The sequence below is a fragment of the Leptonychotes weddellii genome, chromosome 3 (assembly GCF_054177405.1).
Source record: "Leptonychotes weddellii isolate Sample4059 chromosome 3, ASM5417740v2, whole genome shotgun sequence".
NCBI classification, from domain to species: Eukaryota; Metazoa; Chordata; class Mammalia; order Carnivora; family Phocidae; genus Leptonychotes; species Leptonychotes weddellii.
In genome coordinates, this window is record NC_138371.1 from 19,135,596 (window position 1) to 19,148,241 (window position 12,646).

At 40.5% G+C, this 12,646-nt stretch overlaps 1 protein-coding gene across 12 annotated transcripts in view; it reads right to left on the reverse strand.

Moving 5' to 3' along the window:
• The window catches only part of FN1 (fibronectin 1), a 67,039-nt gene that overhangs the window by 27,400 nt on the left and 26,993 nt on the right, over window positions 1–12,646 (reverse strand). For 6 of the 12 annotated variants that reach the window (XM_031029928.2, XM_031029925.2, XM_006735003.3 and 3 more), the window contains exons 19-26: window positions 12,250–12,522; window positions 10,668–10,934; window positions 6,399–6,493; window positions 4,811–4,979; window positions 4,226–4,312; window positions 3,788–3,979; window positions 2,208–2,480; window positions 906–1,088 (exon numbers count right to left, since the gene is read on the reverse strand). In XM_031029928.2, coding sequence (XP_030885788.1) covers window positions 906–1,088; window positions 2,208–2,480; window positions 3,788–3,979; window positions 4,226–4,312; window positions 4,811–4,979; window positions 6,399–6,493; window positions 10,668–10,934; window positions 12,250–12,522 — 1,539 coding nt within the window. The remainder of the gene's footprint in view (window positions 1–905; window positions 1,089–2,207; window positions 2,481–3,787; window positions 3,980–4,225; window positions 4,313–4,810; window positions 4,980–6,398; window positions 6,494–10,667; window positions 10,935–12,249; window positions 12,523–12,646) is intronic. The other 6 variants (XM_006735005.3, XM_006735011.3, XM_006735004.3 and 3 more) reach the window with 1 other exon arrangement.

Below are 12,646 nucleotides of genomic sequence, written 5' to 3' on the forward strand. Positions count from 1 at the left end.
CAGAAACGAGAGCCTGTCGATATGCAGATATAAGGACATTCTCACCCTCAGTCATGAAATGAGAAGCCAAGACTATGGTGATGTTGAGCTGCCTTTCCTGCTCTAAAATATGTTCGCAACATAGAGAATGTTTTCAGACCATCCTTTGGTACTGTACCTAAATGTGAGCTCTTTCTTTGCTTGTGTGGAAACCAAGGCTGTTCTCATGTGTTTACTTTCCTATTCCAGTGAGAAGGACGAGAAGAGACATTGACAGGAAACACAGCACCATGTCTCAGCCTCCTTCTATTTTCTTTAATCAACGATGTCTATTTCAAAAAGGTAAGATCTAGAAAGACACAATTTCCATAAATGGTTGCTGTTTTTCTAGGTCCTCAACCTTCAGAGAAATCCTGCCAACAGATTCTTTCTGAAGTACCAGTTACACTTCTGGCTCTTTCTTCAAAGCAGCATCCTGATCTATCCTAACAAGTCACTGTTTCTATGCTTTCAAACGCTAGAGATTACCTGCTCGACACCTTTTTTTTAAAAAAATGAAACTAAAACAGATATGGTGACATTATTTTCAATCCTCAATTGTTTCTCTCTCCAAACATTTAGATTTAGTCATACATTTTCTCTTGACATTCGTTTATTTTTATGTGCTCATCTGGAAGCAGAATTTGTTTGAAGTCTTCGAACTTCGCTGCTGGTGTTTTTCTAGTGTGATTTTTAAAAAGTAGACCTCAAAGATACATACATGAAAATAGCAATAAACATGACATCCTTCAAAAGGCACAGAGCGGCACATCCTATTTGGAGTTTAGCTTATAGTCTTGATCTTAGTTGTTCCTACCTGAGAACTTAGAATTCTTTCCTGGGGCTCTAGCTTAGGATTTATTGAACAGATACAGTTGACTGCTTACTTGTTAAGACCACTGCATTGTCTGAAGGAGAGATTGACAACTCTGCAACATCTTCCTCATTTTTCACAGGTGAGTAGCGCACCAGGAAGTTGGTCAATTCAATGGACGGAGGTGGGGCCCAGGTGACACGCATAGTGTCTGGACCAACATTGGTGAATCGCAGGTCACTGGGAGAAGGGACAGCTGATTTCAAATAAGAAGGAAGACCAGGTTAAGGTAATTTTAAAATGAAAGCTAACAAAAATAGCTGGAAAGGTAAAAAACAGTATTTCATGCATAAAGGAAATGAGTCATCATCATGCAAATAGTCTAAATCTAATCTAAATCATAGTGAACTACTGTTAAAAATAAAACACTACACACAGTACTGTTAGGCCCCTTTAACCTTTCTGCCATCGGTACATATGAACGAATAATTTGCATCTACTTTCAACTATGTGGATTTTAAGTACATTATTAATACCACTGACAGTTATTTTAACCCAGGCTGAAGAGGCTTAAGTTGCCACACAGCAAAGAGAAACACAGCGGTACTTTCCGAAGAACCACATGCACACAGACAAAAAGACAAGAGGGTCCTGAATTTCCCCTGACACGGGGTGACTACAGCTCCCGCCATCGCTACAATCCCACTCCGTGAATTCTACCTACAAGTGAAAAGGTTCATGCAAATTGGTTCTCGGCATGTTTCTTACCATGCAGGGCAGAGAACCTTTGTAATGTTGCATGCTCAGCCCCAGGCTGGTTAAAGAGGAGTTTCTTTACCTAGACAGGGCAAGGCAATCCACCGTGCTCCAGTTTCTTTTTCTCCTATGTCAAAACAACCCCCTTCCAATCCACCCTAAATTTGACTGGGTTTTTACTCAACTACAAAGAAGGAACATGGTAGGGTTTATCAAAGAGTAGAAGGAAGAGCATCACGGTACATTTTGGAAGTACCTTTCTTATTAACCGGTGCTCATTGCCCAACTCGGTATTCACATAAGATATGTTGAAAAAAAAACCTCCAGGTCTGCAAATTCATTTAACCTTTGCCATCTTGTATGGAATAGATCAGATCTCTCTAGCTTTCTGCACCTTTGTGGTTTAAATGGAAGTGTATTTAAGACCACGTGCATATGCCTTTGACCAATCAGTTTAGCATATACATCCAATCCCTTACCCGCCCCCAACCCACCCTCCCTTTCGTAATCGCTGGCAAATTGCTGGCTTTCCCTGTGAAACGTCCATCTTTAACCAGAGTGACTGGTGGCAGCATGCAACACCATCCATGTCTCAAACACAGAAGTTTTCAAAATTCACCCGTTTGCTGTGTCAGTGTAGTAGGGGCACTCTCTCCGCCATTAATGAGAGTGATAACGCTGATGTCATAGTCAATGCCCGGCTCCAGCCCTGTAACTGTGTAGTATCCTACTGAGGAGTCCACAAAATCTTCAAAAATAGGGATACCTTCTCCTGCCGCAACTACTGTGATGCGGTACCCAATAATGGTGGAAGAGTTTAGCGGGGTCCACCTCAGGCCGATGCTTGAATCGGTTATATCAACAAAGCTTAGGTCAGTGAGTTGGGGCACCTCTATTGAGTTACAAAGCAAGGGGGGGGCAAAAGGAAGATAGAGGCAAAAAAGAGGAAAAAATAAAGCAGTGTACGTCAGGTTACTAGTGGCAAACTTGACAGAATGTTAAAGCAATGATGGTAATATGCAATCTTTTCCCAATGTTCCAAAAAGACGTCCTAAGCATCAGGAATATAGTTTGCTTCCCTGGGAGAATAAAACAGGTTATAATATTCTTAGGGATTTTCTTGCATTTGAAAAGTAAACAGTAGGGTTTGAACCTCTCAGGTTCTTAAAAATTATAGGGCTGTTTAGGATGTCAAAACCATTCTTAGAACCTAGACATAATATCTTTAAGTATCAGCAATGCTTTTTTAAAAAAAGAAAAAAAAGCCAAAACTTTTTTAGTAGGAAAACAGAGCTTGCATGAAGAAGGTTAAAAAAAAAATGGTAAGTGAGTTTTTCTTTCTTTTCCCATAGAAAAAACTCAAGACAACATTATGGCCATAATGCTAACGCATTATGAACGTATGGTGTGAAATGTGCCGTTCAAAAGCACATTCAGGAGGAAGACAGACTTGAGTCCAAGACCACTGCCAATATTTTGTATGATTCATAATCAAAGTTATTTAATCAGCATTAGTAAAAGCATTCTACCAAATAGTGCAAAGGAGAACACAATCTGTCCAATGCTTTCATTCTGTCACAATCCAGTTTTGGACAAATAACAAACCTATCCCTAGATAGGTCTTTTCAATGTCGTCTTTCAATCCACAAGAAAGAACACCCGAAGGTGTGGCCTTTCTTTATTTTTTTTTTCAATCTTATAAAGGAAGGATTTGAAACTGCAAGATGAAGAATTGAACGTGTCAACCAAGGGCTATGTCAATGCTCACATATGGAGATAGGTACGATTTTATAGACAGCTGTTGAAATTTGATATGGACTGTAACATCAGGGACAAATGCGCCGATGGGATGCATTTACCATATTACTTTTAGCCTGTCAGTACTGAGGACAGACACATGACACTGTTTTAGTAATATTTCCACGTGAGCAGACAGTACAGAGTTAATGCCATGGGGGCCACTCCATTACATCCCCATCGTCACAAACAGCACCTTGGTGAAGCAGACAGGAAAGCGGTGTTAACAGCAAGCATTTGTCCAAACAGTTGCTTTGACTTCATGGTTTGGAGAGTGTGGTTGGGAGGTCAGAACTAAATCCCAAATGTACTTGACACCCTCAACCACCTGGGGATTAAAATCTTAATCCCCACTCTCGTCGAACCTGCCACTCTCGGGATAACAGCTTATTTTTCCATTACCTGGGATGATGGTATCAGAGATAGGGACACTTTCCTTGTCATCTTTGACAGTGTAAACACTGACATTGTACTCCAGGCCAGGACTCAGGTTTTCAAAGGTGCAAGAGCTCTGATCTGCATGGACCACTTCTTCCAAAGAGTATCCCTGTTGGCCATTTAGGGGCGTGGTGGTAATTCTATAACCAGTAATGTCTAGAGAAAACAGGAAGGAGGAAGTTACTGCACAGAGCCTTTGTGACCCAGGGCACATTAAACTCGACTCCCATGACGGACCCACGAAGGGGAAAGGAGGAAGACTGGACATTTATTGAGGACTCTCCTGCCACTCAGTGCCACAACGACCCTTTGAGGCAGGTATTAATATCCTCCGTTTAAAGAAACTCTTGGAACAGGGGAGTGATTTCCAACGGCTTGCCCGCTGATACATCCCAGGCTTACCTGGAGTAGTGCTCCTCTCCCAGGAGACGGTAAGCACTCCAGTGTCAGGGTTTGCCTCCAGGTGCAAGTTCGTTGGTGGAGACAATGCTATGCAGAAAAAAAGTTTTAAATTAAAAGTTAAAGCTAACCCCGAGCACTTGACCTGTGGAAAGTTTTTCCTTTCTCTCTTTTCCTCCCTCCTTTCCTCCCTCTCTCTCGTTCTTTCTTTCTCTTCCTCCCTTCCCCCTCCCTTCCTTCTTTTCAAGAATCAGTAAAAATATAGAAGTTACTCTATAAAACCATGGTGGACAGGGATTCTCTGAGAGCATTTCTTTTTACGGTAAACGATTTTGCAATACTACTGAAATTCTTCCTGTCTTGCCAGTTCATAAATATTTTTGACATGGAAAGAAAAAGTTCTGATGACATAGAATACATGACCATATTGAACTTGCTCCTCCAAATTTAGCAAATAGCTAGTAAGGTAAGTAGGGATGGGATCTTCCCCTTGCACCGTTATCAGAAGCAAAAAGTGGTACTAATAGCACCTATGTTTAAAAATCGGACCAGTTTTAAAAACTGAAAGAGGCAAAGAACTGCTCTTACGTGTCACCACTTTCTTTACAATCGGAGTATCTCTCTCTTGCCCATCCCTCAGGACTGAGATGGTGTACACGTATTCCACGCCTGGAGTCAGGCCAGACACAACGATGCTTCCTGACTCTGAAGTCACTTCTCGCGGTGCTTCCCCTCCCTGGCTTGGTCGTACACCCAGCTAGAAGAAGGAAAGCAAAATAAACACCAAGGACAAGTGTTTCCAGAGCTGGATCACTGCAGAGAGGTTGTGGTTATGCTGTGTATAATGTGAACTCCTGTGCACACTGCATACTGTACTTTTATTAGGGGATGAGTTGGGGTCTGCCTTTAGCTCTACTAGACACTTTAGCGGGAAGTTCCTTGGACTGGGGGGCCAAGGTGGGAGAGGTGTCTTCCAGAACTGCATTACATTGGCTTGTCATGGAAGGTTCTGGAAAAGTGTCATTACATGCTGTTTTGCTTGATCAATAATCTCCAGATATGAACCAGACATACACAGGGGCTTTGGGCCACATGGCAGTTCATTTCTATTTTCTCTGTTCCTGGAAGAAATCCTCCAGCACTCTCTTTAATGAGTTATGAACATTCAACTTAAAGGTAGCAGCCCCTTTAACATTTTGTACTTCAGAAACATTCTTTTTGAAGAAGTATGTCCATAGCTTAAACTGCAGGATAATATATTACAAAAGAAGAATTAAAATGAATGTGCCCATAATTTTCAGATTTTTAATATTTTATCTCAAAACCTAGGTAATATTGTCTCATCAAACAGTGTTCAACTCTAGAGACGTCCTTTGCAGGTTATAAGGCTTCTGAAAGTTAGAATGACACGATTAAGAGAAATTTAAAACGGCAATCTTCAAAAAGGGCTTCTCTATATTTAAGTAGCATAATCGTCAATATGGCCATTTGCATATTTCAAAAAAGAAGTGACCTTTGGTGTATTTTTTTAAACAAGGAATCATGGGGATTTAGTCTTGATTTCCAATTATAATAAATATTTCTCTCCCCACACTCTAAATGCCAAGGAAAGGAATTCTTTTAAACATATTCATTTGTATTCATCACTTCCCTAATATCATTACTTTAAAGAACATGAATCCAGATATCTACACGGAAGACCTTAATCTTAACTTCTATTAAGAGATTCACCCAAGGGGCTTTGAACAAGTGGAGATGAAACTGATTGGATGGAAATGTGATTTTTAAGTGACTCTGAGCTTAATTAGTCTCCCTAAATTGGTTTTCGTGAACTTGTTGACCCCCGTTTACAACAACACAACAAAAGGCATTTCCCTATATATTTTAAAATGCAGTTCCCTGGGGAAAAGGATAGAGAAAATCAGATCACAGCAACAGTTCCATACTAATGTTTTATCCTTTGCAAAGCACTTCCACAGCCTCAGTCCATCCTTCCAGCAATTCAGTGAGGGGACGGTCATGTTATACCTGGACGATGGGGTCAGAGAGGCACAGAGGGAGGCAGCCAACCAAACCCAGGTCTCCTGACTCCCAAACACCCCGTTTCTACCACATCCAGAAACATGAGGGCACCTCGGGGCTCTACCACAAGAGATTAGGAACATTTGCAACTTACCTTAAAACCAATCCTTGGAGCAGGTGTCCATGTGATCACAATGGTGGTCTCAGTGACCTCCGTGTTGTAAGGGGGAACGGAGCTGAGAGGCTGCACTGTGAAACAGAATCAATGCATGCGTTCAAACCTTGGAGTCACAGATGATGGCACAGAACGTACGGAACAAGTATTTTTACGGAGAACCTCGGTTTACCCAGCTAGCGGATCCTGAATGTCATAGCCTTCACTGGGTGGGAATTTGGAGTAGGTCAGTGCTTCCCAATCTTTCATGCGCCACACAAATTATCTGACACCTGGCTAAAATGCAGGTTCTGATTCTGTAGGACCAAAGTGGGGCTAGAAGTTTGCATTTCCATGATGCCGAGGCTACCACTAGCCCATCAATCATACTTCAGTAACAAGGGCCTAAATGACCTCAGAAGACAAGTTCAAGTCCTTGGATTCCTTGATTTGTGTCTTTCCATCAAGTTTGGGATTTGAGTTTTATGACAATAAATTTCCCTCTACATTCAGTTTAAAATCCCATTTGAAATGTAAAACTGGTCACCACAAATTGATTATCATTCTGCTTTTTAAATCATTACTTTGAGAACAATTGTTAAATTATAGATGTGATCTGAAAATAGCTCCATGCTGAATTATTCCATAACGATGGTCAATTGTTTTTGGTTGCAATGAGAAAGACCGTATGAAAGTTAAACAAAATCTGCCACCATGGATGTACTTATAAATCCTGAAGATTCCTTAAATATGTGATTATCCATTTAGGATAAACATATTACAAAATTTTAGTACTCTGCCACTGGCATTAAGAATTATAACAAGCGGGGCGCCTGGGTGGCTCAGTCGTTAACCGTCTGCCTTCGGCTCAGGTCATCATCCCAGGGTCCTGGGATCGAGCTCCGCGTGGGGCTCCCTGCTCAGCGGGAAGCCTGCTTCTCCCTCTCCCACTCCCCCTGCTTGTGTTCCCTCTCTCGCTGTCTCTCTCTGTCAAATAAATAAATAAAATCTTTAAAAAAAAAGAATTATAACAAGTTAATTTTGCAGCTCCTATCATCCTGACCTCGCTGTTATTCTCTCAGTAAAAACATTACTTTAAAAAAAAAAACAAGAAAAGAAGAAAAAAGAGCATGTGTACACACATTTAAGACAGACGTTTTCAACAGTCTACAAATCTTTTTACAGATTTAGAATCTCCAAAATATAAGGGACTGAACAACTAAATCTTGTAATAAGAGGAATAAGCATTTCAATAACTGGCTGCTGATGAGGTCTCAGAAGCCAAGACATCTGAACAGGGTGGGTCAAGTTCAAGGGTTTCGAGTGTGTTACCAGGCTGGGTCACATGTTTGGTGCCTTCATAATTCCTTCCTTTTTATGTCCCAACCAAATTCTGTGTCCACTGGGGGAAAAAACCCTATTAAATGCATTTATGTGAAATTATGAATGGCCAGGGAGACCAGTTATCCTCCGGAGGTACACAATGGAGATTAAAAGTCCAAAGACCCTGCTCACCCCTCAGCTCCAGGCACTTGTTTTCCCTTCGACCATGTGGGGGTTTGGGCACCACTGTAATTCTCCCACTTGTTTCCAGGCTGCACTTGAATGTGTGATTTTAAAAAATTGTTCTGAAAATACTGTGTGGAAAAAAAATAAAATATGTGTGTGGGCTACTCTTTAATGACTACTCTATCAGCTGACCTGAAGTTCTACTGTTTAGTGAGCCGTTTCCTAACTACATTATGATTTCGAGGGTGTCTTCGGGGGAACCGGGACAGGTGACGCATGATGCCTTCCCAGAGTCTCTGAAATCATATGCCACTTGGCTGCTGCTGACTTTGCCAACATGCGGTGGCTTGCCCCGTGGGACCACGTTAATGGCCACAAGAAAACAATTCGGAGAGCAAGTAGCTTCTTGCACAGAACATCTGTGAAAGCCACAACTTTTTCACAAATTACATTCTCTTCCACTGTCTTGGGCTTTAGGACTGGGTGTTTTCTATTGCTTGAGCCAGCCAGCTAGCATCTTCCCAAGTTGAAGATGATGCTCTCTGCCTGGGAAGACCATTACAGGAAAATCTCCAAACCACAAACCCACAAACTGATGTCAAACAAAGGATGTGACTGTAAGTATGAATTATGGGTTCTGGCAGGTCTTGTTAGGTGAAGAACAGCCTGGCTGTTAAAGAAATAAAATTTGCCCTATTTATAAAGGAGTAAGCTGTATTTTCCCCAGAAACAGCAGCACCCCCCCACCACTCCACCCTCACATTTGCTTTTAAGAATTTAGCACAAGTTATAAAATCCAGAAAAGTTATTCCCAGAATTAAGCATGGTAAGACAGTAAAAAGCTACAGAAACTTACAGCAACTGCAAAAATATGCAAGCCGTACTGATGTTTACAGCCTCAGAGAGTACTTCAAGTTCAAATGAAGTTGTGGAACTGCCTACTTAAGTAGGTTTATTTAAACTGAAGCTTTGCTTGGTTGAACTGTTTTCATTCTCATTCTTCCCTCAATCATCTATTCAGTGAACAGTTTTTGAACGTAGGCTGTGTGCAAGGCAGTATGTTAACCTTTATCCGGTAAAATTAGTTTTGACAATCAGTACTTTAACTCAAATAGAATTATATTTTATAGAAATATACTGTGCAGAGTGTCAATGTAATATCCTGTGCAGAACATCAATGTAATATGGCCAATATATCAAAGTCTGCAAAAGTACTTGAAACACTCTATGTTGACTCACTGTACTTAATTATTGTTTCTTACTTAACAATACTTAATTATTGTTAGTATCATTAAAAATGCTTTTTCTCTTTGGTTTCTTTTGTCCATCAAAAGAAACTACAAAAAAAAGTCTCATGTTAAGGAGTGAAAAAGTAAAAATGATAATTTGTAGAATTATATGTGGTCAGTAAAAGGTTAAATCTACTGAAATCTCTATTCTAATTCATGAAGGGCATCTGTAAGAAATACAAAAACACTGATTTCATATTAATAGATTCTAGAGTATCTTAGTAACATGTAACATAAAATATCAAAATTTAGAAGTTAACTTACAAATGAAAAGCAGATTTTACTTGCTTATAATTAGCAGTGACTTAAGAAAAAGACTTCACTAGCCAAAAACCCTACACCAAATTTAAGTGGAAATACATTTTTGGTAAATTATGAATTCTTACTGGGAAAAGTCTGTGGAGAATTTTCTTTGGGAAGTAAATTCCATAGTTATTTACAGCTAAACTTACGCTCGCTTTTTGAAGGCTCCTTAACATCTATATTTTTAAAACGTTTCTGGAAAAATGCAAACTAGTTCATAGTCGTGATATATGTTGAAAAGTGTTGGGTGCTTCTATAATTCAAAATGTTGAGTTAAAAATAACAACTGGTGTTCAGCTAGAAATTAGGGGTCTCATAATTCTTTGTAATGTAAATGAGAATGTTTTTAATAGAACTCAGTTTATGAATACAGGTCTTTATTGTGATGTAGATATGTAGGAGATTTAAGGCCACTTTCCATAAAGTGTCGAGCAAAAAAAGACAGACATGACCAAAAATTGTCAGTCTTCTTCCCTCACTGGAACTTCAAGAGTCGTTTAAGAAAGATGAAAAGAAAAAAAAAAAAGTATTCCGTTCTGCAGAAATACTTTAATCTGCTACAGTCTCATAAAGAAATCCTTTCCTTAACTTCTTGTTCTATTGGTTTCCATTCAGTTTGTAAATGTTTTCATTCTACACTTACTGCTATCATTCAACACCAAAAGTAGCAGGATGTAGACATCCGTGCTGGTTTTGTTTCTTGCCTTAACTGGTGTTTGGTAAACTCATTTAATACAATAGCATTCGACTTTCAAATAACTGGGTGCTTTAAACCGCATTACTCAAAGTGGTCCCAGAGGAAATAAGAAGCCTGGTAACATTTGTAATTTAACCTTCATCAAGAAAATCTTGCTTCAGAAAACGATCAGCTGAACTGAATAGCGTGCTTCCTGATTTCTACTCCAGCACAAGCTCCTTAGGATCCAATAACAAACACATGGATCAAGGGGCTGGTCCATGACCACACTTTGAGTAGCACTGCTTTTAATCTTCCCTTTTATTTAAACCTTGTACTAAGGGTTTTTAAGTTAACTTTTTAAAAATTGGATGAAGCACGGAGAACGTAAACATAGGTAAAAACCGACGACATCACTAAGACCACGGAGAATGTAAACATAGGTAAAAACTGACGACATCACTAAGATGGGACGTTCAAACTTTAGCTTACGAGTGGTGAAGACTCCTGTGGCTTTGGGACTCTGCTGGTTGCCTTTGACAGCCATGAGGGATGCGGTGTACTCAGACGCAGGCTGCAGATTCCTCAGGGGGTACTGCGTGGCCGAGGGCCCCACGTTGTAGTGCTTGGGCTGGCCTCCCCGGGTCGGGCCCACAGTCAGTCGGTACCCGGCTATCCGGGCCCGAGTTGGAGTCCAGGTCACTAAGACAGTTGAGTCAGTTTCGTTGGTAAACTGGAGGTTAGTGGGAGCATCCAATCCTAGAAAAAAAGATGAAACACATCAAGAAATATTTGACCCTCAGGAATGATCATACGGAAAGTCAAAAGCTTGACTGAGTTTTCTAAACCTTTCTTAAGGTGGAAACTAAGTAAAACTCAAAACCTTGGAAATGTGGAGCTATTATGAGATGGAGTGCTACATGGAACTTTGCAAAATGGTGTCAATCGTGAGAAATTGCTGACTTTTTTTTTTTTTTTTTGCTTGACTTTGATCCTGAGGAAAGTGGAATTTTCCAGCATGACTTTCCCATCACCCTCTGAAATTATACTAACATTATTAAGATAGCATTATCAAAACAGAAACAATAACCAAAAAAACCACTTGTGAATACCACAATGTGCTCTGAACCAAACTGGTTAAGACATGAGAGACAAGGCCAATAAAACGAGGGCAAGATGAAACCTCTACAGGGAACGTAAAGAAAACTGTCTGCATGTATTGAATGAATTGTCCTTTGCTAGAGGAATAAAAGTAATTTTTGCATAATCCGTATTAGATAATAATTATAGCATATCTGTCAGAATCACGGTAAGATGCTGGTGAGGGTGCACTATCAGAAAGAATCACACAAACTGTGAGTTTTCTTGAGGGTGATAGCTAGCACTTTCCCTGCAGTAAATTAAAACACTTTTCAGATGAAGGAAGTGCTTAAGAGGTAGTCAAATATGATAACTGAAAGAACGGGACATAGAGTCACAAGGCAAAATTCTATGTGGATCCAGCTCCATTGTTTCCTAGCTCTTGGACTTCACAAACAGCAGAATTTTGTATGAGCTTCAATTGCTTCATGAATCCAAAGCGGATAAGAAGACCTTTTTCATTAGGTCAAAAAGAGTATTAACTATAAGGACAATGAACTGAGCAGAGATCCTGGGACTTCATATGCAATAACTGTTTTAGCAATTACTATTTATAAATAATTCTATAAAAGGGTTAGGAGCATACATTTGCAGTTTGATCTAGATATTTTTAGTTACAGAAAATATCCTCAAATTTGCAATCCATGTCTCTGTCAGCAAAGAAAATCAGGTTCTCTTAAGTTCCCCTCTCTCGGGGCCATTACATGGATACGTGTATTTGGGAAATGGGTCACCGTTTAGCATCCATGGAGCTGATCTCCATTTTGTTTTGAAGTGTTAACGGGTTTTATGTCCACCACGCATTCTCTTCTCCACTGGGTAGTTCCCCATCTCTAACTGTACCCCTAGGAGTTAACGGTTTGCTGTGCATTCACCACAGATTGGAAGTCAGGGTGGAGAATCTGGGGTGGAGATAGTCAGAAGCAAGACATACTGGTCGTTTGCTCTGCCGTCAGAGGCTTGCTCTCCCGCCCTTGGTTCACAGTGAAGACTTTGAAGTGATAGGTGACCCCGGGGGACAGGCCAGTGACTTCCGCAAAGGCGTTCCTGCTGATGGGCAGCCTCTGCCCGTGTTCCCCAGGCAGGTTGACAGGGATCACGTCCACACGGTAGCCGGTCACTGCACTCTCAGGGGGTGTCCACATGATGGTGACCTTCACATCTGTCACTTCCACAAACTGCAGGTCCCGGGGAGGAGGAACTTCATCTAACAGACAAGAGCCAACAGGTCATTCACAATTCCTCCTGAAGAGTATTTTTTTTAAGCCAATTTCCCAGATGTGTATAGAAAATTCATGGTGCCTCTCATTCCAAAGCAATGCTAGGTTTTG